This window comes from Microtus oregoni, unplaced genomic scaffold (genome assembly GCF_018167655.1).
Source record: "Microtus oregoni isolate MIOR12 unplaced genomic scaffold, Mior012 000000F_ref0000247, whole genome shotgun sequence".
NCBI classification, from domain to species: domain Eukaryota; kingdom Metazoa; phylum Chordata; class Mammalia; order Rodentia; family Cricetidae; genus Microtus; species Microtus oregoni.
The window spans coordinates 50,245,057-50,269,616 of record NW_024543059.1 but is presented as its reverse complement, the minus strand read 5'-3'; the positions used below and the strand labels follow the sequence as shown (position 1 = coordinate 50,269,616).

General features: G+C 44.3%; 1 protein-coding gene across 1 annotated transcript; it reads right to left on the bottom strand.

Annotated features, from left to right (window-relative positions):
- Positions 1 to 203: 203 nt before the first annotated feature.
- Cth (cystathionine gamma-lyase) lies at positions 204 to 23,062 on the bottom strand. Its single transcript, XM_041650356.1, has 12 exons — positions 22,837 to 23,062; positions 19,333 to 19,414; positions 18,678 to 18,773; positions 16,786 to 16,895; positions 13,237 to 13,368; positions 12,479 to 12,536; positions 11,875 to 11,952; positions 9,815 to 9,967; positions 8,694 to 8,815; positions 6,669 to 6,721; positions 3,659 to 3,797; positions 204 to 734 (listed from the first exon to the last, which is right to left on the bottom strand). The coding sequence occupies exons 1-12, from the start codon at positions 22,999 to 23,001 to the stop codon at positions 726 to 728; spliced, it is 1,197 nt and encodes a 398-aa protein (XP_041506290.1). The 5' UTR covers positions 23,002 to 23,062; the 3' UTR covers positions 204 to 725.
- Between the last annotated feature and the right edge of the window lie 1,498 nt (positions 23,063 to 24,560).

Here is a 24,560-nt window from a genome sequence, read left to right as displayed (position 1 = left end):
GCACCATACATATGATTTATACTTAATATGCAAATATTAAACTTTAAGAATAAATATTACTCAGTTACATTTATAAAAAATAATAGAGTTTGAGGCCTCTAGAGCAATAATCACTGGAAATGAAAAAGAATCCAGAAATAGCAAAGCAGTATCAGGGAGGGGTACATTTGATAATTAGGGTTATTTAAGAAAAACAACAAATATCAAGTACAATCTTTAATTACTAGAATTTCACAGTAGGCATTTCAAATATTTGAGTTTTGGCTTGTAGTAATTAAATAAAAAACATCACTTTCAATAATTTTTTCAACAGGATGGAAAAAAATCACGATTTAAGATCATTCATTTAATAATTTAACTTCAGAAAACATCAATACTGAATTATGACATTGTAAACATGATTAAAATATATCTTAGGCTACAAAAAAAGAAAAAACCCAACAACATAATTCCCCAAACAGCCACAATTCTTGCTCCTGGGATACAAATGTAGCAAAATTACCAAAATGATACTAACAGAACCAACCTGTCAGGAGAAGATAAACAGAAGACAATTTTTAACAGGGAAGATCCGGGGAAGGTCGTAAAAGTCATTAGGTGCCTTAAAATGTTTTCTGGGAAATTCTGCAAATGCTCCTTTATGATCTGTCCAGTTATTTGGAAAATCTGACCCCTTGGATGCAGCTCCTGACGGCAGCGCTGGAATGCCAGCTTCAGCTCAAACTTCACGGGTGCTGTATCAATAACACACAGGAAAAGGGTGTCAGTGACCTCCACATTCCTTCCCGAGAGCTCGTTCTGAGGTTCCTGCACATTCACCCATGTCAACTGTCTGCAAGTGACACCTTTAGAGGTGACAGGCCAATCAGATTGAAACTGGGGTGGCTCTAGACTGGGTTTGTGTAGGTGGAGGAAGGAGTTGGAGTCAGATGCCCAATACTGTGAGAACCCGAGGTGATGGAGATGATACCAAATAAAGTTCAGAAGCCTGAATCATCAAATGTGCTCAATGAGGCTGATATTGTGCTAGGAGATACTGGGTGACTTAGGGGCTTTTTTTTCCTTAGAGGGGTAAAGACCAGATGGTAAGTCAACTCTAGACTGAGGTACCAATGGGACATGACAAGTTCACAGATGTTGTCCAGGCAAGGATCAGGCACACACGCCTGAATACAGATCTCTGGTGAGGCCACTCTATAAATACGATGACACCTACCCTCAAGATTAGACACATCTGGCAAAGAAGCATTTAAAAGAAATGTTCAGCTGGGTGGTGGTGCACACCTTTAATCCCAGCACTTGGGAGGCAGAGGCAGGTGGCCCTCTGAGTCTGAGGCCAACCTGATCTACAGAGCGAGTTCCAGGACAGCCAGAGTTACACAGAGAAACCGTGTCTTGAATAACCAAAAGAAAAAAGAGAAGAAATGTTCAGCATCCTTAATCATCACGGAAATGTAAATCAAAACTACTTTGAGATCACATCCTACACCAGTCGGTATGGCCAATATCAATAAAAACAAATGACAGCTCATGCTGACAAGAATGTGTAATAGGGGAAACACTCATCCACTGCTAGTGGGAGTGTAGATTTGTACAGTCACCATGGAAATCGGTGCAGTTGTTCCTCAAAGATGAGAATCAATCTTCATCAAGATCCAGTTACACCACTCTTGTGCATATACCCAAAGGTCATTTGTTCAACCATGTTCATTGCTGCTCTATTCACAATAGCCAGAAACTGGAAACAACCCAGCTATCCCACAACAGAAGAAGGGGTATGAAGAAAATGGTACATTTACACAATAGAGTATTACTCAGACATTTAAAAAAAATGAAATCATTAAATTCCCAGGTAAATCTACAAAACTGGAAAAAAAATCATCTGAGTATGGTAACTTAGACTCAGCTATGGTATGTATTCACTTAAGAGTGCATGTTCACTGTGAAGTCACAGACAAGCAGGCTACAAACTGTACAAGCAGATATTAGATAGAGTGTAAGGGACTAGAGGAAGGGACAGATCACCTAGGGTCTCTCCTAGGAGGGGCAAACAGAATAGTTATGAATGGGTGAGGGGAGGGGCTGCACTGGGAGGACGAAACAGGCAGAGGGAAGCAAGGAAGAGAATTTGAGGAGGGACAGGAAAACTAGAGCCATCTGAGGGGCTGTACTGAAGCTTCCTATAATACACACATATATGAGAGCCATCTAAATAAATCGCCTAATAACAGGGTAGACAGAGCCCCAGCTGGACAAGTCTCATTATCAAACGGAGCTTCTAGCGTCGGGAATGGGTTGCTTCTAATTGAATATTTTAGGGCCAAATGGGTTCCATGAGTGCCGGGAGCCATGTGACTTCTTTGCGGGACAAGGCATGAGAACCCCCAAATCATCAGGGCTATTGGTAGCTCTCTGCAAACTGACAATGAGGTCCCGTTACTGAAGACAACACTTAGACAACTTACTGAACGTGGAGAAGTCCTAGAGCCCTCACCCCTACAGACCAGCATTCCTAGTACTGGCAGGTTCTCTGCACGCTACCAAAGGAGAAGGAAACACCAGCCCAGCTACAAATCTTCTGATTTGTGAGAGTGACCTGCTCACAAGATGCGCTGGTGCAACAGTGGTACGAAGTTTGTGGGAGTCACCAACTGCTACCCGATTTGTGTAAGGCCCCCTCCGTGAGATGGAACTTATGCCCAGAGTTGCTTGGGTGGCGAAGAACCTGAGACTAGCAAGGGTAGGGTCCTAGGGGATAAACAACTACTACTATTCTGATAAAGGAGCTTAGCTGTAAAAGACTCCTAGCGACATTCTGCTTACTCAGAGGCCAGCGTCTTGCTCAGCCATCAGAGAAGCCACCTCCTAAGGCAGATAAAAACATACACAGAGATCCACAGGCAGACGATATGCAGGGTAAGAGATCTGAATGGATGCTCAAGTCTCCCCTCAGAGCCCAGGGAAACTGGAAAAGCAGGCAGAAAGAGTATAAGCTGTAGGGAATGGAGGACAGCCAGGAAGCAAGGGCTTTTTAGACACAGCAGGGCGGGCACACACATGAACTCATAGAGACTGTGGTGCCTGCATGGGTGTGCACCAAAGGGGGTCCTAGAGCTGAGAAGAGTGGACACACGCCCCTATCCTTAACCCGGAAACTAACTCCAGTTCATAACCACTTCCTAGTAAAAAGTAATCTTCTCCAAGTGCGTCTCATTGGGGAAACAAACCACTCCATTTTTATAGGTCCTTTGTGTTTATATTATGGCTTCCAGTTTGAAGGTCTTATGGGACTCCTGCACATGCAAACAGTGTGTGTCTGTGTCTACATGCATTTCCTATGCCTCTCCCTTGGCCCTCTTTATTCAGTTGGTTGTTTTGTCACATTCCAATTTGTTTCTTTCTATTTATTTATTTTTTTATTACTAATCCTTAAATGCCCATTTGTTTTCTAACAAGAGACAGAAAGGGTGTGGATCTGAATAGGAGGAAAGGTGGGGAGGAATGGGAAAGTGTAGAGGGAGGGGAAGCCTACCAGAATATATTGTGTGAAAAATCTATTTTCAAAAAAAGAAAAAAAGAGGGCCTATGCAGACAGGTATGCACACACATGCATGCACACACATGCATGCACACACATGCATGCACACACACAACTTACCGCTGCCTTCAAAGCTTGATCCAGGTCTTCAATAAGGTCCTTTTCATCCTCCAGGCCCACGGAGAGTCGAATCAATGTGTCGCTGATCCCCAGGGTAGCTCTGTCCTTCTCAGGCACAGACGCATGGGTCATGATTGCTCTGGAAGTAAATGTGCACAGATTTCATCATTGGATTGTGGAGGCATAGTTCTAGCTTAAATATTGGCATTTATCGTCAGGTCTCTTTAGGCTGCTATTTTTGAACCTTTATGATTTTTCAAAGGCAAACAGAAAATAAGCAATTATCAAGCTTATCTCTTCTTCTCATGATTTTAAATTAAAACCAGGACTGCTTATGCCATTACTGATAAATCATAAGAATGGGTTAAAGTTAGCAGTTTAGTATCCAGATAGAGGAGAGACCACGTGCCGGTGGACTCAACCACCTGCCCCAATGAGTCTTGAGCTGAAGACCAAATTGCTCCTACACTGCTCTTTCCAAGAAATACACTTCTGAGGCAGATCCATGAAACACAAAGCCAGGCCTCTACCACTCAGCAGCAGGCAACAGAAATTCCAGTGCAGGACACATGAAAGAACGGCCTGAAGGATTTTCCAAACCAGAAGCTGATCATCCTCAGCAGGTGTAAAACCAGGCTTCCATCACATGATGCGCTATAGGGAGAACCTGGAAGAGAGAACGCGTTCTCCCTGTTATAGGATGAGGGAAGCCCTGAGGAAAAGCACATCAATCTACCCAGGCAAGACGGTTTTGGGAGCTCAAGCGAGGGTCTGTGAGGCCCACACAGGAGAAACTGACACTCAGATCCAATGTGTGTTCTGCTGCCAGTACGCTTCTTCCCCTGTGCTCTGTGATTGAACCAACAGCCCTCACACCCACAGAAAAAAGCACTTGAGTTGTCCGGTACACAAACAGGATCTTCTTTTGTTGCTCAAAGGAAGGTTTTTTTTTTAAATGTTTTATGTATGTGTATATAATTGGTGATGCCTTTGCATCCTCCTCTCTCCTCCCCAGCACCGGTACTACAGGCATGCCCCATCATGCCTACCTTTTTACAAGAGTACTGGAAAGCCAAATTCAAGTCCTCACAGTTGTGTGGCAAGCACCTGAACTTCTGTCTCACTTTCCCAGTCACAACCCACACTATTCCTGGTGCAAAGCCTCAAGAATAAAGTTGGCATGTATTCCAGAGTATATCAGCCAAGCTCGCTGGGTGGGTCTCCCTCTCTGTAAAGTAACTAACTTGCTGGATGCTTCCCTAAAATCCTCTGGCTTGTAGTTGGTTTACAAAAGTGTGGAGTATCAGGCAGAGCTTGAATATCTATTCAGATAGCATACCATCAAAGATGCAACACACTAAGAGAGTATGCAGGTTTACCTGAACAGTCAGGCTTTCCCTGAAAATCAAGGGCATGGGACATATTTTCTGTTCCCCAGGGGATCTAGATAGCTTTTCTGGAATAAAGTCTCCCTTCCAAGGCCGGGTAGGGACAACAGCAGCACAGCACATAGTTACTGCTGTGGAGTCAACACAGGGAAGGGCATAGCTCGCTCCTTTGCCTGGGCACCACTGGTTTGGCACCTGACATTGGCGGATGGCACGGGCCTGTGGTCCACACTCTCAGGAAGCTGAGGTGTGTGAGTGAGAACCATGAAACCAAGTTGTGTCCGTCTGTAAACAAAAAACTGGAAGGGTGGGCTGGAGAGATGGCTCAGAGGTTAAGATCACTGACTGCTCTTCCAGAGGTCATGAGTTCAAGTCCCAGCGACCACATGGTGGCTCACAACCATCTATGAGATCTGGTGCCCTATTCTGGCCTGCAGGTGTACATGCAGGCAGAACAGTACATAATAAATAAAATCTTTATAAAAAAAAAACCTGGAAGGGTGTTGTGGAATATTAATCTAAGGTGTTACATTCATTTATGCTGTGGAATATTTGTTTAATGTTGTAAAGAAATCCTGCATCTTTTATGTTGCATTTGTCTAACTCTGTGAAGCTGTGTTATTTCATCTGTATAAAAAAAACAAAAAACAAAAAAAAAACGATTAGTCTAATGAAGAGTTGAACAGCCAATAAGAAGGCTGGAGAAAGGATAGGCAGGGCTGGCAGGCAGAGAAAATAAATAGGAGAAAGGATAGAGAGAAGGAGAAGAGGACATCAGGGCCCAGCTACCCAACCAGCAATAGAGTAAGACGGGAAGAAAGATACATAGACTAGAGAAAGGTCATAGCCCAGAGGCAAAGGTAGATGGGATAATTTAAGAAAAGCTAGCTAGAATCAAGCCAAGCTAAGGCAGGCATTCATAAGTAAGAATGAGTTTCTGTGTATTTTTGGGAGCAGGGTAGTGGGTCCCCAAAGAGCCAAAGAGTAGAAAGGAAACCAACAAACTGCAAAGGAGTCCATGTCTGCAGAGACTGATGGAGTAAACTCCAGTTCCACTCTGTGGGGAGACTGGAATTTGTTTTAGCTTCAGAGGCTAATTGCTTTATCTTGGACTAGCGTTAGCCTTCTGGAAGAGCCATTCCTTGTCCTGCTTGGTATCCGAACTAATGTCTTACGATAATAAATAAAACCATCTTAGACGCTATTAGCAAAACACTAGCTTCCACCAATCCAAGAGCTAAGAATGTAATCAACCATCTTGGGACTATAAACCTGCTCTCACCCTCGTGTTGCGCCCGACTCTCTGAGGCACCCACCAATGTATTTTAAACTTGCCTTGACTTATGACTTTCTTTGTTCTGTAAAAATATAAAAAAAACCCATGAAACTGCTTCCACACTGGAACACGGAATTTGGGTTAACTCTGTGTTCCTGGGTCCATGTTCTTACTTCATTTAAGATGAGAACTGTGGTTTTTACATCAACAGATGAGAGAGGTACAGATGTGGCAGCTCAACATGGGACACAACACAAAGAAAACAAGATAAAATAATCAACTATTAAAAATAAAGAGTAAATAAATGACATGCAATAATTACCAAGAAAAACAAGAGCATACTTACGGAAGCTCGGCCAGACTCTCGTATCCTCCCAGGCTCTCAGCCAGAATAAACAGCTAGCAAAGAAAACAGGAATTTAGATGGTCCGAAAACATACTGCTAAATTCTGAAAATAAACGTTTTTGATGAAACTTCTCTGGCTCAGGAGGGACGAAGAGTGATAGTAACTAAGAATAAACCAAGAATCAGGCAAGATACTAAGAAAAAGTCAGAGTAAAGTCTAAAACAATTAGATATACTGCCTTACACCTTTAAAACATGAAAAGTTGATGGAGTTGCCTGGGACTGTCATCGTGGTATTCAGAAGACAGAGGCAGGAGGATCTCTGTGAGTCCGGGGCTAACCCGAGCAATATAGCAACCTTGTCTCAGTGGACTTTACAAAAGTCTGCGGGTGTAGCCCAGTGGTAGGGAGTTCACCTGGCAAGCACAAGACCCTGAGTCTCATCCCCAGAACGGCAAAATCAATCAGTCGGTCAGTCAATCCTTCAATCAATCAGCAATAAACAGACCAAAGTCAGTTTCCTACATCACCCTGGTTTGGATGATAATTACACAATCTGCAAGTATTAAATATTCTGCTTAAGACAGATGAAGGCTATGGTACCACCCAGGAGGCAGAGACAGAAGGGTAGCACAAGTTCAAGGCCAGCCTGGTCTGTAGAGCCAAATCTAGGGTTCTAGACTATAGAATGAGTAAGGCCCTGTCTTAAAAACAAAAACAACAAATACATAAACAGCATACTTAAATATTATTTACATGACCTCTGAACCCTAAAATGTTTACCTTTAGACCGACCTCTGATGTTTCCTTTTAAACAAATACCTCTGAATGTCTACCATTATCTGCACTAATCCATATGTAGCACTTTCTTTTTTCAAGACAGGGCCTCTTTATACAACAGTTCTGGAACTCCCTTTGTAGACCAGGCTGGCCTTGAACTTGTACTACCTGCCTGCCTTTGCCTCCTGAAAGCTAGGATTAAAGGCGGTGCCACCACACCCAGTTATGGGGCACCTCTTAACACCCCCTTTAACTGCCACAGAGAAGGGAAACTTCTTAGTCCAAAGGTTGCTTTAGTTTGCATGTGGTCTGTCCTGGGTTCCCTGTGCAATTGGTGATGATGTCCTGCAGAGAAGCATCTCTTGGAGGGTAACGGTCAGTGGTGCCACTTTGATTCACGCTCACTGGACGAGCGGCACCCAGAACTCCTGGACCTGCTCCTTGTCTTCTTGCTTCCACACGCCCTTTCTATCTTTGTTACATGGATACCAGCAGGTGGCTGGATCCCTTCAGCCTCCAGAACTGTATGCTGAGTGACCAGCCTGGCTTGGGTGAGGTGGGTCCCACCGAAATTCATGGGTTGGAGTCGAGGTCCTCAGTGTGACATGCTTTTAAGAAGTGAGGCTTGGAGGGAGACTTGAGGCCAAGGAGGGGAGAACTAACCAAGATACTGTCAATTACCATCAAAGCAAGCCTGCCCCCAGCTGACCTTCCTAACTGGTGATTGCTCTTCTACACAGGATGCCATCTGACACGAGGCCCTCGGTAGAGGGCACAAGGAAGGGCCAACTAACTCTGTCTGACCTTATGCTTTTGACCTCGAACAGCCAATGAAGTAAACCTTTACTTATAAAGTAGCCTGTCTCGAGCATTTCATCATAGTAATGAAAAACAGGCTAATATATCCAGTCCTGGGTATTATAGCAGCAATAAGAACTAAGATTGTATTACAGTGCCAGGAAACTTATTCCTTTTTTTTTTTTTTTGAGACAGATTCTTATTATGTTGCCTAGCCTCGTCTCAGACTTAAAGGATCACATGATCCTCCTGCCTCAGTGTGCCAGGTAGCTAGAACTGCCTGGCTTTATTTTACTACATGTCTGAAGTTAATACTGTCCTTCAAATCTTATAGATAGAGTTGTGCCCAGAGAGCTTTGTTCTGTCTTATGGGAGTGGCCTGCAAGCCCAGAGCTGGGCATGAGTATGAGCCACAAGGAAATTTCGGGGGATGAATGCTGAGCTCACCTTTAGACTCTTGAGGAAAGTCTCGGAGTGCCGCAGAGCACCCTTGATGTAGAAGCTGACCATCCCCGGGCAGCCTGTGCACTGGCGCTTGGCCAGCTCATGCTGAGGGTGGGAAGGTAGCCCTGGAAACACAAAGCACAGAAGCGGTCTCATTCCAGAGCCACACATAGTTCAAGGGGACAACAAGTCCATTGTCCTCAAAGTTAGCTTCAGGTAAGCCTGACAGCAGGGTCTTCCCGTACCCTGGCCACATCTCCCTTCTCGACTCCATCAGTATGAGCTCTTTCATTCAGGACCTCTGCATGTCTGGACTCCCTTGTTAACTGAATCCTTCTGGGACTCCTTGATTAATGTATTTTAGGAACAAGACTGTCTCCATGAGGGCAAATCCATTTATTTTATTAATATTGGACTCATATTCCTAGAGAAAACAGGTCTAAGAGTTGTTGGACGTCTCTGGAAATACTCAACTGTGAGCGTTTAGCAAGTGCCACCGCTCCCTGGGGCATAGATCAGAGCCTTTCCCTCTCCCTGGATCTAAAGTGCATTCCAGCAAGCACACAGGTGGAGATCTGAGCTCATACATTTCAACTTCAGCTTATCCAATTTCCTTGAAGACAAATCTTAACACCCTACACTCATGATCCCATAGCACAGGCTCTAAGAACAAGGTTGCAGGAGTCCATGACCGCTTAGCTGGTAACTGGTAGCATAAACAAGGGGTGAGGATGATTCTGCTCGTCTTCCTGAAAAGGGGGGTGAACTGAAAAGAGGCTGAGGGGGATCAGTGGGAAGAAGTTATGTCCGATTATCATGTTGAAAAAGCAACAGCAGGGTCTCATCCTTCAACCAATCAAGAATTATCCTGTGACTGAAGTATACACAGCCTCAGAGCTAAAACCACAGAGGCATCTAGCGTGTGAGACTGTTCTCAGCACCCGACCTCCACTGCCCCAGCTTATCTTGTCTGTCCACTCTCCACCATGCTGATTCCAGAGCCTGACACACAAGGACAATAACCAATGAACAACGTAAAATTACATGAAAACAGAGACTCACAAAGAATGACCCACATAAAGTCTCAACCTAGACAGAACTGCTTAGAACTCAGGTTGACATACCAGGATAAATAACCTTCTCTACCCGGGGATTCGACTCCAGGAAAGTAGCCACTGCCATCCCATTCTTGAAGTGTTTCTCCATTCGGACCTGCAGAGTCTTCAGGCCTCGGCAGCAGAGGTAGCAATCAAAGGGGGAAGGAATCGCCCCAATTGCTGGAAGAGAACAAATGTTGGGTTAGCTTGAAGGTAGGTACCAGGGGACTCAAGGAATCCTCTGGTTCTTCTTTTTCAACATAGTGACTCAGAAACATCTAGCTGTAAGCTCAATGTTTGTGTTTTAGGGAGAAATCGCTATGTTGAATGGGAAGCATGGAATGAAAACAAAAATGCACTTAGAGAAATGTGCGCTGAAGAAGAGACATGTCTGTCTTATAACTAGGAAACCAAGATGAGACCTTAGCTGTGAGGAGATAGACATACAACACAGTGCGGGCCGCTGTGAGCAGACTGTCCTGTACAATTCCATGACCCTGCACGTCAGCATGGGCCATCACGTCTTTGAGATGCACCACAGAGAAAATCTGCAGTGTGGTCATGATTGTTGCCGCACAGTCAACTAACACACACCTTATTTCTGTTTTTAAAGATTTTATTTTAATTCTAAATTATGTGTATATGTGTATGTGTGTGAGGGGGAGGGAGTGCATGAGTATAGTGCCTGCAGAGTGAGTCAGATCCTGGGAGTAATTGCTACAAGTGGTTGTGAACCCTAACATGTGGGTGCTGGGAACTGAACTGAGGTTCTCTGCACGAGCAGCTCCAGCCATCTCATTCCTTCTTATTTATCAAGCACTCAATCAACTCCACCTCCTCAGCCCCTTTGCTTACTTTAAGAGCAATTTCTAGAAGGGTATTTTAATTTTTTTTATTTTTTTTTATTTTTTTTATATTTATTTATTTATTATGTATACAATATTCTGTCTGTGTGTATGCCTGCTGGTCAGAAGAGGGCACCAGACCCCATTACAGAAGGTTGTGAGCCAACATGTGGTTGATGGGAATTGAACTCAGGACCTTTGGAAGAGCAGGCAATGCTCTTAACCTCTGAGCCATCTCTCCAGCCCGGGTATTTTAATTTTTAATCATGTCTGTCTCTTAGCTGTCAGAGTATAGTGATCACCTGTAGTTAAGACAAACTGAGCAAGCTACCAGGAAAGGAATTTAATGTATAGAGAGGTGTATGTTTAGGGTTCCAGTGCTACTCAAATCCAACCACCAGTCCAGGTACTTATGGACATGGAAGCCAACACTTCAGGCTTAAAACACCCCACTGAGTCTTAAAAACTCACTCCAGTTTTAACAATTTTGTTAAGCAAAAAACAAAATTCCTTCCTTAAACGATGTCATGAAGTCATAAAATCGTGTTATGCTATAACTCTATTATTTGTCTGAGACAGGGTCTCTCACTCTGTAGCTCTAACTGGCTTGAACCTCCGTGTGTAGACCAGGCTGTCCTGGAACTCAGAGATCTTCCTGCCTATCTGCTTATCTAACACTGGGTATAACTGTGTTTTTATAACCTTTTTTCCTTATCTTTCCCTAAATACAAATATCAAGCGTAATCTCTGGTGGCATAACAAGAATCCAGTCTTTTTTTGAGGAGGGGGCAGTTTGAGACAGAGTTTCTCTGTAGCTTTTGGTTCCTGTCCTGGAACTAGCTCTTGTAGACCAGGCTGGCCTCGAACTCACAGAGATCCACCTGCCACTGCCTCCCGAGTGCTGGGATTAAAGGTGTGCGCCACCACCGCCCAGCGAGAATCCAGTCTTAAGGGGCTGGAGAGATGGGTCCATGCACAACAATGTTTGCTGTACAAGAATGAGGGCCTCACTTAGGATCCCAGCACCCACGTAGAAAGCTGGGCATGGCTATGTAACCCCAGTGCTGTGCTGGACAGAGGCAGAGGATCACTGGTACTTAGCTATGGGTGTGAGTGGTAACCCTGTCTCAAGGACTAAGGTGGAGAGTGCCCTCTTCTAGACTGCACACACGCACACACACACACACACACACACACACACACACACCACACACAAAGCAACCCAGGCTTCTGACCACTTACAATTCTGCAGGAAACGAAGCCGATTATTGAGCTCGTCAGAATTAACAGACACTAAGCCCATGACAACATCACTGTGACCTACAACAAAACAAAAACATCACCGTCAACAACAATTGGTGTCTATTCTTCAATTCATAATTGCCAAACCGTGATTTTTCTCTTGAAAAAAATCCTAAGGGGAAAGTCTTCTCTTTTTTGAACTTTACCCAGTTTTATTGCAGTGACCATACCTAAAGCAGTAAAGTAAAAGCCATATCAAGAGTCAGAGTCTCCAGGCTGCCAGCAAAATGAAAGTGTAACCCCTCACAGTAAACCCTATGAGCCATGAATGCAGTTTTGTTTATGAGAAATGAGATTCTGAGTGTGGTAATATCCCCCCCCCCTCGTGCCTGGGACATAGGGAGATCAGAAATTCACGGCTAGCCTTGGCAAGGAGTGAGTTCCAGACTAGCCTCAGCTACATCAACATCTTTTTATTTTACTTTGTAACACAAGTCACAAATAAATCCTACATAATAGCAGAGGGATCCAACATGCCTAACCCTGGCCACCATCATTTATCTGTGGGGAAGAATATTTAAGATGCAAGCTATACTTATCTTACCATTCATGTATTTTGTGGCAGAACACATACAAATATCAGCACCCAGAGCCAAAGGTCGCTGAAAGAAAAAAAAAACAGACATTTTTACTTCAAATGAGAAACCATCTGAAAGGTGCCATTATATCCACTTGAATCTGTTGCCTCAGATCCCAGTGGAATCCATCATAACCATGCTGTGTGAGAATCCACACATTTTCAGTTTTTCTAAGACCTTGAGTCTGCCCGTCCATATCCTTCTACCAAAGAAGCATCCCAAAGAAAACAAAATCAAACAAAAATAGACTAGGCTCAGACTCTGAAGGTGCAGCTTGCATTGAAACAGGAAGCAGGCTCAAGCCAATTCTCCCTACACCTTCCTTTATATGGTCAAAGAGGCAAGGAAGCCAGGTAACCTCTCTTCATTGCTACAAAGGATCCCGTTACTTCCAAGATACATAGACTCTGAGAATCCATCCACCATGTTCCTGTCATAGGGTCTATTCTTATCAATATGGCCTGGTAAATGTGTTAACGCCTATGTTTGGGGTTCACTGTTCCCAACAAAGCTCCAAAGACATAGCAACACAGTTTTAAAATTATATTAACTAATGCAAAAACAGGTCCAAATATGATTCTTTTTCTAATCAATAATAGTTATATTTTGATATGTAACTATTTTGATTGTGATAATGATTTTATTATAAAGTAGTCCTTTCTTTTCTAAATACAGATAACTATGTAGATTTTTGATCAGAGCAAAAAGCCTTCCTTTCATTTACCTGGAAATATGCAGACATGAAAGTGTTATCTACAACCAAAATGATGTCTTCATGCTTGTGGACGATGCGTGCACAGGCTTCGATGTCAGTCATCTTCAAGGTTGGGTTTGTGGGTGTTTCAATCCAAACAAGCTACAGTAATTCAGCAAACAACAGTATGTAAAAATATACCACACATGTATACATCTCATATACCACAACGTAGAAGGTTACTACTTCCCATGCTGGAAAGAGATAATGAAGGTGGAATAGTCAGGTTTGAATCCTAGCTAAATTTCTGATGGGCCATTGTTCGTAAATTCCCTTCTGTCTTCCGCAAGTCCTCTTCTGCCCAAAATGGTTGGTAATGTTTACCTTACAAAACAAAGACACGGTGTCTGGAGCTTCTGTTCTCAAAGCAAATAATATAGATTGTTGCTGTGGGACAATGGTCTTGTACCCTGTAAAAATTTGTCACTTGTATTGTTTCAATGAAACGATGATTGGCCAGTAGCCAGGCAGGAAGTATAGGTGGGGCAACAGGAACAGGAGAATTCTAGGATGAGGAAAGGCTCAGTCTGTAGTTGTCTCCCAGACACAGAAGAAGCAAGATGAGAAGGCCTCATTGATAAAAGGTATCAAGTCACGTGGTTAACACAGACAAGAATTATGAGCTAAGGCCGGGCAGTGGTGGCACACGCCTTTAATCCCAGCACTTGGGAGGCAGAGGCAGGCGGATCTCTGTGTGTTCGAGACCAGTCTGGTCTACAAGAGCTAGTTCCAGGACAGGCTCCAAAACCACAGAGAAACCCTGTCTAGAAAAAACAAAAAAAAAAAAAGAAGAAGAAGAATTATGAGCTAATGTAAGATGTAAGCGTTAGTTAATAAGAAAACCTGAGCTATTAGGTCAACCAGTTTATAACTAATGTAGACCTCTGTGTGTTTCTTTGGGACTGAACAGCTGTGAGACCAGGTGGGACAGAAACTTCTGACAACAAATTGTATAAAAATATATCCTCACTCTGGGGAAGTAGCTCAGTAAAGATCTTTCCTAGTGTTCATGAAGCCTAGAATCAATCCCTAGTATTTGAGAAACCAGCACTTTGGGGGCTTAGGGGTGATACCCACATTAAAACATTCAAGTAACAGAGGAAGGTGGATCACAAGTCCAAGGTTACCATCAGCTACCCAAGAGTCTGGATTACAAGCAACTCTACTCTAAACATCCTAGGATTTTCATTAATGAGGATTATGACCAGGATGCCAGGAACACTTTCAGAGTTGAATAACAACAAATGCACTAGAAACTCAAAACTTGAGGAAGTGCATTAGGCTGAGGAAAGAAACGGCAGCCATGCAGAAAGTTAGGTTCACTGACAGAGCTCTGATCTATCCCAATCCAGTCATGATGTGCACCCTCAACAGGTCCTACAAATACCAAGTGAAAACTCTGTTAATAAGGTGTATCTGCATTGAAATGCATTACTTATAGCTTTCTTTTATAAGAACTAATGACTTTTTTTTACATATCTGGATAGATAAGATGTCTATCTGGAAGTTCACTACTAACAAGTAGTTTGAACATCTTGATTTACTTAAAGAACTGTAAAAATGACTTCTGGGTAAGAATAGTAAATTCTAATCAAGATAACTTAAAAATTAAAAAAAATGAAAAAGTAACTAAGACAAAACAGGTTTTATATGGACTTTAAAATCTGACAACAGGGTCTGGAGAGATAGATCAGTAAAGAGCATTTATCCATGAGAAGACCCGAGTTTGACTCCCAGCACCTACACGGTGATTCCCAACCATCTGCAATTCTAGTTCGAAAGGATCCATTGCCCTCCACAGGTAGCAGATATATACATGGTACACATGTGTTCATGGAGACAAAATGCCCATACACATAAAATAAATAAATATAATATATATTACTTCAAAAGCAGAGCCTTATTTCAGGGGAAAATATTTTAATTCAAGACACTAAAGGGCAAGCAAATAAAACTGTATTGACAAAATTTATCATACTCATGTTCTGCTTTCTTCCATTAGGAAGTCTCAGACCAGCTATTTGAATAAATCCCTTTCTCTCAAGCAATATAAAGGCACAACTTCCTTGAAAGCAAACTTTACTTAGTAAAAGCTGCCCCAGTGCTGATCTAGAAAGAATCCTTTGTGTGAAGGACTTCTACCTTTTAGCATTCACTGCCACAAGAGCTGGGGTACAAGTTTAACATTTTAATCCTTAACAGAGTTAGAAAGGTTCACTCATAAAAGACACTGGCCTTTCGCTCCGGCAGAATTTAAATGAGGTCCCCAAATACCACATCTGCTATTCAGGCACAAATACCTTCCAAGGCACACAAGCTTCTCAGAGCTGAGATCAACGTTCCTGGACTGGGGAGGTCTATGCTCTTTGAACGATGCTATGCTTTGGTAGCTTGGTATGTTTGAGAACTATGTACTTTTGAATTTTAATTTTTTACAAAAAATAATGGGTGGAGCTGAGAGATTAAATCCACGCTAGCTTCTAATATAATGCACATAAAAAAATTTAAACTTATAGTTAGAACACTGATCTGCCCCCTAAAGGACAGGGGCCCCTTTAAAAAGCCCATACCTCTCTTGCTGGGTGGTGGTGGCGCACGCCTTTAATCCCAGCACTTGGGAGGCAGAGGCAGGCGGATCTCTGTGAGTTCGAGGCCAGCCTGGTCTACAAGAGCTAGTTCCAGGACAGGCTCCAAAGCTACAGAGAAACCCTGTCTCAAAAAACAAAACAAAACAAAAGTCCACACCTCTCAACAACTCTCTCTGGGACGGTGTTAAGAAGCAGGCTGTGCCGTGACTAACTGCAGTCCCTAGTTTAAGGTGTCTGGATCATTCAAGCTCTCTGTTGTGTATACAATGTTGAACTAAATCAGCTGGTGTGAAACTTCCTGAAAACCCCACCACACTTATAAAAGTCTGGTATTTCCTTTGTTCTTGGGATTGCTGTGGGGACTGACTTCAAAGAGGCTCCCCTGGCGCCCCCCCCCCCAATCTGTCTCCTGGTGGTCATCTATCCCTGTGTGTCTCTATCTGCTTCTATCCATGAAAACACAGGTGCCAAGGGAGAACAAAGGCATCAGATATCCTGGAGCTGAAGTTACAGGCAGTTATGGACCAACCCAGTGTAGGTGCTGGGAACCAAATTCAAGTCCCTCCCCTCCAAGAGCTCTTGACCACTGAACCATCTTTCCAACCCGGCCCACTCCAAGGTTTAAAGGGAAATCTCTCCTTCCTTTTACAGCCCTGTAATGAGGTTTTTAATGTATTTACCATTTTCTGTCTAATACTCTTTTCTTCCCACCTACCTCAAGAACCAGTTGGAATTCCACCTCAAAATTTGTGTGTGCACTCAAGATAATTATGCTTTCAACCCACAGAGACTCTAACCCACATCAGTCTCAGTGTTTCCAACAGCTTCAATAAAATGTCATTTGGATTTAAATTACATCCTCTAGTGAACAGAAAGGATATAACTAAAACATCATTGGGAAAACAGACAGAATCAAAAGTCAGCTGGTTACCTTGGTTTGTGGTGTAATTGCTGACTCTAGCAATTTGATTTGGGTACAATCCACAAAAGAAACCTTCAGTCCAAATTCAGGTGCCACCCTCCTGAAGTACCTGTTGGTGCCTGAGGTAGAACACAGTTGGATATTAAAGAGAACATGACGTCAGGAAGTGTCCTCTCTCTGCAGACCTGTCCACTCCCAAAACGAAAAGAACCCTCTAAAAAAATGCAGCTGAAAGCAAGCTCAGTATAATTAAGTAGCATGGTTCTTGGACACACCCCAGAGTCAAATAAAACATACTTGATACCCACAAGTGGCAAGAAACAGAACCATTTCCCAACCTTCCCTTTCTCTACTCTTCCAACAAGGAGCGGCTTCCTGACAGAGCATCTTCTGCAGAGATCTCTGCATGAACAAGCATGTATGTTTATGTTCAAGACAGGGACTTGGTGCCAGCGGTCCCAACTGATACATCCACAACACAATTCCTGCCCTCGTGGCTCAGGGATCACCACAGAAGGGTGGGGATAGTAAGACTCAGGGGAGCAGGAAGCTTGCTGTGAGATTCCTAGAAATGTTGAGAGCATAAACTCATGGAGTCTCATCAACGTGGCTCCCTAACCAATGCCTGAACAGTGAAACCAATGGACACGTTAACACGGGAAGGGGAAAACCAAAGAGCCCCCAGTCTTAGACAAAGAACTACGGACAACTGGAGAATTCTGAGGATGGGAGAAATGGTCTCCCCCAGAGAAGAGCCCCCAGTTGGTTAGCCAGTACCTGGAACCATAAACATATACTTAACATTATCTGGACTGAGCAATTTGTATTTACGTATTTAGTAATATACACATACATATATACATGCATGTATATGTAACAATAAGCAAAAAAGCCGAGTGGTGGTGGCGCTTGCCTTTAATCCCAGCACTTGGGAGGCAGAGGCAGGCAGATCTTTGTGAGTTCGAGGTCAGCCTGGTCTACAAGAGCTAGTTCCAGGACAGGCTCCAAAGCTACAGAGAAACCCTGTCTTGAAAAAACAAAAACAAAAACAAAAAAAAAAAAGAGACCATGAATTTGAGAGAGTACAGGCGAAGGGTTGTATGTGTACATGAAGGGAGGAAAAGGAAAATGATGTAATTATAATTTTTTTTTAAATGTATGAAAAAAGACAGAGTCTCCCTGTAGCCCAGCTGACATGAAACTGCTTGCTATACAGCCCAACCTGGCCAACTCATGGCAATTCTGCCTTAGCCTCCTGAGTGCTAGGATCATGGGCACGAACAACTGTTAGCAGTTTCTTCATAGCACTCAAGTCTAAAGACATCGCTAGAGAGACGCACAGGTTAAAGACTCTGGCCACCGAGCACAGCAACCCACATGGTGAAAGGAGAGGACTGGCTCTCGGGAATTGTTCTGTGATGCTCATTGGTAGCATGTGGCATTACAACATGCCTGGTCCAGAGCATATATGTTGTGTGTTCAGAACCAAGACTGTGGTGTGTCTGAAGCTGATCAAGTCCTGTATCCTTGTTTCAACCCTTTTTTTATTTTTGGTTTTTCAAGAAGGGTTTCTCTGTGTAGCTTTGGAGCCTGTCCTGGAACTCACTCTGTAGACCAGGCTGGCCTCGAACTCACAGAGATCTGCCTGCCTCTGCCTCCCAAGTGCTGAGATTGAAGGTGTACACTACCACCCAGTCCCCTTGTTCCAACTCTTAAACACAACTCTTATCAAATAAGCTCTCATAGGCACTTCTGGAACATGGAATCTGAAACCCACGGAGGTGCCTGCCACACCTTAAAAAGAACACAGTCCCCAAAACTGGCAACAGTGCCCACGAAGTTCAAGGCTCATTGTTATATCTGTACCAGCTGGCACACACTGGGCGCGAGAGGGCACCTACCTCCATATACTTCATCAATGCAAATGACTTCATCTCCGGCTTTTAACAGATGGGTAATCGTCGTGGTGGCAGCTAGGCCCGAAGCAAAGGCCAAACCTGCCGTAACAAAACAAATTAAAATAGGCTAAAATAAAACAAAACAAAAACCCCCAAATCTTAGCAACAAACTAGTGCCACCTGCATGCACCATGGCTCCCCAGGCTGACTGAGCCATTGCTGCTCATGAGAGGTTCTCTACCCATTTCTGTTTTCACACACACACACACACACACACACACACACTGAAACTTTCTCTCTTCACTATTCTGATCATTGAGCATCATTTATCCTGAAAATACAAAGATGGCTTAACCAGAACTCACTCCCAGGAAAAGGTCCTGGGAGTGACTTCCTTTCCCCTGAGAGCGTATTATCAAGGGTTTCGATTTGGCGGCCGAGCCATAGTGATGGCCTGAGGTGAAGGGAGTAATAAGCTCTGCCTTGCTGCTCTCTCGCTATTTACTGCTCACCGGTGAGAACACACGTGTATATAAAGCTGGAAAACAAAGCCAAAGGATGCGCTGTTTGAGGAAAACAGGAGTTTGGGATGAGACTATCTCTGTTTCCTATTTTCTGTGCTTCTTTGTTCCCTACACCGTAGAAGCGAGTCTCTTACAGTGTTTAGCCCCGTCCAGAGCAGCCACTGCTTTTTCCAAGGAGTTCCTTGTGGGATTTCCAGATCGGCCATATACGAAACCCTGAAAATAAGAAGAGGAGGAGGATTTATTCATCATCTTAGAGCTCTTGGTTAGTATCAGAGCCTGATAAAAACATGGTCACAACCGCAGGTCAATCCCACCATAGTGACTTGCTATGACCTAGCCATGGCGTATTTTGACATAAGACGTAAGTGTGGCATTGTTGTGACTATAGATCTGCTCACTGCTCACTGGATCTGGAACTCCAGTTCCAAGGGAGCTGATGCCTTCTTCTGGCCTCCACAGGCAGTGTGGTACACAGACATGCCAGCGGACAAAACACCTACACACATAAAATAAAAACGAGCAAGAATGACGTACCTGCACGGGTTAGAAGGATGTGCCTGTCACTTCTTAGCTTAGTACTAGTAGGTAAATGCCTTGATATTCTAACAGGCAACGTATAGTTGCAAAACTGTGAGGATGAAATGGAGTAAGGCATAAATTCCCTGTCTATCCCTTGATGTGTGCTAACCACACAATATCAGCCCTTAACGTTGGCATGACATTGCAATTATGTCAGCCTCACCCTTCCCTTATAAGGAGGGGCATATTAGGAAAAGGGAACTGCATGACTCTAACCTGTGCTTCTCTTCCCAAGATGTAAGTGATGCAGCTTCATTTAGCACGCAAGAGGGTTAGACGAGTCATTCAGGTGCTCAGGGTTCAGATCTTAACCCCATAAAAATGACCCAAAACAAAAGGAGGAAGCAATTCTCAGTGAACATCCTCCATGAGTTGCTTCATAAAACCTTGTGTCAGGCTTCCTTTATACTTAAGATTCGTCTAATCCCTTTATTTAGCCTGATGACCTACTTGAAGAAAAGCAAAGCCAAATGTTGTAAGACCCGGGGAATGTGACTTAAGAGGCAATCCTATGAGCCAGTGTGATCACACATGCCTGCAATCCCAGCAAAGGCAAAGTCAGATCTATGAGTTCAAGGCCAGCCTGGGCTACTTAGAGTCAGGCTGTCCCGAACAAGCAAAAACATCCTACACTTTTCTCCCCTTGGCTCATACAGCACATCACTACTTATAACCTTGTTTTGGACCCAGAAACTTCGAGTATTAGTAATAATAATTTTAAACGTTTTCTCCTGTATAGATAAACTGGGCACACAGAGTTCACAGGGCTCCAGCTGTCTTCAGCACCTACCACTGTCTCTGCTTCATAAAAAACTCACCAAACCTCCTCTAAAATTCTTGGCTCCTAGAACAGCCCCAGGTTTCCATAAATATTCATGAGCAGGCAGATGTCTACCATGGGGTAGGAGAGCTTATTTCATCAGCAGATTACCTTGTGCATTCTGTGGCTTTTTAAACAGAACTAAAGATTTCTGATAATTCTCAAGGTTGCAATGCTATTATCTTTTGGAGATTCTGAGCACAGACTGGATTTAACCTTCCCTGCTTGCTCTCCGAACCATTTAAACATCAATACCATACCCAAATACTCAATTTTTACACACTGTTACATACAGGCAGCCAGCAGGCCTACAGAAGAGACCCCACCACTTGTTTGGAGAGGGTGGTGCATGCGTTTTGAATGCAAATCACCAGTTAGGAGTATCCTTGCCTGCTGCTACAGTGATGCCCTTGGAACTCTGACTCACAGAACAAGGGCCGTTTGTAAGAACTTTACCTGACTTACAACACACAGAGGTAGTTTCCAGAGCAGTCAAGACCTAGGAACATGGAGCAATTGCTTTACTAACTGTTGTCCTCTGAACCTTGGGTGACTTGTGTCTGTAAGATGAGATTTGCATCTTACAGGCTTTACTGGTGGCTTGTGTTTGAGTCTGGGTCAGTTTCCTTTTCTATAAAAGCACCTACCCTCTCTGACCTGGCTGTGGTAGTCAAATGGAAATAGCAAGACATGAGGACTGCAAACACCAAAGTACTTCTGAGTAATGAGTGTGTACCACAAAGTTTATAACTGCAGCAGCTCCTGTGCTGTGTTCTGTCATTATCCCCATTTACAGGGTCAGCTCAAGGTTAGGGTGGCTTAAATCGCTTCCTCCAGGTAACCTAGCAGAAGAGCTGATGCAAGAATCAACCCCCCTGTACTCATAATCACAGCCTAGATGAGTGACCCCCCCTCAACCGTTAAATTATTTTTGTTGCTATTTCATAACTGCAATTTTGCTAATGTTATGAACTTCAGTGTAAGTACCTGATATGCAATCCCTGTGAGAGGCTCTCTGTGCCTCACGTGTTGAGAACCCTTCTCCTGGATGATGAAATGGTTTGAACTATTGCTTAGCACAGCTATAACGCAGCCCCATGCAGCCATGTGCAGAAGAGATAAATTAAAGCTTAGCTTCACTGTTCAGGAGCCTTGGTAACCTAGGTTACCATAGTGCTGGTAATCCTATATCTCAGTTATCTCAATTTAAACACTGAGACCTTAGCTCGGGCTAGATTCCTTCTTGTTAACACTGGATGAAACTACATATAACACACAGACTCTAGGTATGCATTTGGTGTGTAAGTATTCAAGAGCTAGTAACTGAACACTTATTGGAACTGATCTTAACTCTCTAGGACTTTCATTAGTATGTGCGTTTGAGTGCGAGTGTGTGGGTGTAGCTCAGAGAACAACTACCGGAGCTGGTTCTCTCCTTCCACCATATGGATTACGGAATTGAACTAAGGTGGTCACGTTTGGTGACAAGCACCTTTACCTGCTCTGATAAAACACCATGACCAAAAGCAATTTGGGGAAGAAAGGGTTCATCATGGAAAGCCCTTAGGGCAGGAACCTGGAGGCAAGAGCTGATGGAGACGTGCTGCTTACTGGCTTGCTCACGGGGCTTTCTAATAGAACTCAGGATCACCAGTTTGGGAGTAGAGAGGGGTCCCCTACTCACAATGTGCTGAGCCCTCCCTTGTCAATCACTAATTAAGAAAATGCCCTACTGGTCTGCCTGTTTACAGCCTTATCTTCTGGAGGTACTTTCTCAGTTGATGTCCCCCTCCTCTCAGATGACTATAGCTTGTGTCAAATTAATATAAAACTAGTCAGCTCGTCGCTGGGCAATGGTGGCGCACGCCTTTAATCCCAGCACTCGGGAGGCAGAGGCAGGCGGAACTCTGTGAGTTAGAGACCAGCCTGGTCTACAGAGCTAGTTCCAGGACAGGCTCCAAAGCCACAGAGTAACCCTGTCTCGAAAAAACCTCAAAACAAAACAAAACAAACAAACAAAAAAGAAAACTAATCAGCACACCTGCTGAGCCTCCTCACGAGCCTCAGGCCTTCATTTTTCAAAGGAGGACTGGCTACAGGCAGCTTTATTGCTACAGGATTTACCAAATTACAACTCTGATTTTTAATTTAAAATCGCAGAGACCACCCACGAGTCCGGAGTGTTCCCGCAGTCCGCCCAGCCCACCCAGCCCGTTCGACCCGCCCTGCCACTCACAGAGGACTGGCCCGGCGAGTCCTGCTTGAAAGTGGTGGCCAGCGAGATGGGCAGCACCACGGCGCGTGAATTCCACTGCTCGGGCTCCTGTCCCACGTGGATGGCCTGCGTGGCAAAGTGCTGGAAGCTGGGCAGGAAGCCGTTCGGGGTTGCGTTCTTTTGCATGCTGGGGCCTGAGAGAGGAAGACTTTGCTCAGTTTGAGATCTCCAGGAGCCTTTCGGAGATTCGCGTTTATATCCAGGGCGGGGCGGGGCCGACGCGGCCAACTAGCGCGGGTCCCGAGGCAAAGCCATTGCCCATTGGCCGACACGGAGGTGTTGCCCGGAGTGTCCCTGCCCCGCCTCCCAGTGGCGCCGAGCAGCGCCCACGGAGTGAGCAGACTGGAACAGCCCGCTGCAGCAGAGTCCAGATCTAGCACCCTTTGTCCGCAGGGTAGAGACGCAGGTGCGGGCCTCTTCCGGCCACCAGCTACCATGCGGGGCTCTGAGTGCTGGAGTCGTGCAGGGATGAGCTTCAGTCGTCCGGTCTACTCGGATTCGGGGACCTCTGGAGCTGCTTCCCCAGCGACTGCGACCCTACCCTCGCCAAGATCAGGCTTCAAGGCGGAAGTTTTGCTCCCAAAAGACACCGCCTTAACCTAATTTTACACCATGTCAGGGAACTGGGGAGTTTAAGGCGTTTCCGTCTTGGAACTCTAACCCAAACTCTGAAACACTGTAGAACAAATTTAAAAGGCATTAAGGAACGAACAATATTTTTTAAAAGCAAACTGTTTACTCTATGAAGAGCAAACACAGTCGATTTGCTTTTCAAATTATCTTCAGAGACACCCTCCAGCACCCAGTGTGAGCAGCTGGAGGCCAAGTGAAACCGTGCCCACAGGGAAGGGGATTGTCTCGGAAACACAAATGGGTAGCAATGCTATTTGATTACTATTTCTCCTCTTAGAATGTTCTCAGCCTGAAGACATGTCAACGATTATGCATATATGTGTGTATCTTTTAACTTATTTTGAGTTTTATATATCTGCACCGTGTCTACAGAGGTCAGAAAGGATATTAAATCCCCTGGCTGTAGTTATAAACAGATGTGATTGACAGGTGAGTGTTGGGAACCAAACCCTGGTCCTCTGGAAGAGCAACCAGCGTTCTTAACGTCTGAGCCATCTCTACAGCCTTGTGCTACATCTTGATGTGACTGCTCAGAACAGGCGAAGGCAGAAGATCCTGAAAGAGTTCTAGGTAGAGTTGATAAACCCTGGGTTGCACAAAATGAACGTTTTCTATTTATTTGTGTACACTCTCTTGAGTGTGCAAGTGCAGAGGAATGTGTGGTCAGGGAGAGCTTTGTGGAGTCAGTCACTACCGCCCTGAGGAAGCAAAGTCTCTGCACTGCTTGCTCAGGCTAGCCCACCCGGGAGCTTCGGCTGACTCTCCTATCTCTGCCTCCAACAGTGGTAGTGTTGTGATTTCAGATGCACAGCGCCGCAAAGGTGGATGAAAGGGATTGGACAGAGGGTCAGGCTGTGCTGCAAGCAGTTACCCACTGAGCCATCTTCCCACCTGATTTTCTCTAGTTTACCTGTCATAGAGAGTTCTTTGAAGAGTGGCCCCTATACAGACTCTCTAGATAAGCCTTCTGATAAGAGGGGGCTGTGGGTGGCAGCACAAGATCTAAATTTCTCTGTTCACTCGATTGTGAATTTCCCTTCCACTCAGGGGTG

Bases quoted from the DNA above. Each gene is read 5' to 3' on its own strand.
- Cth (XM_041650356.1), bottom strand. From the start codon at position 23,001: ATGCAAAAGAACGCAACCCCGAACGGCTTCCTGCCCAGCTTCCAGCAC. The intron at 9,968-11,874 runs GTAAGTGGTCAG...GTTCTCTTCCAG, and splicing joins GCTTCGTTTCCTGCAGAATT to CAATTGGGGCGATTCCTTCC. The intron at 6,722-8,693 runs GTGAGCTCAGCA...TTTCTTTGCTAG, and splicing joins CTTTCCTCAAGAGTCTAAAG to CTGTTTATTCTGGCTGAGAG.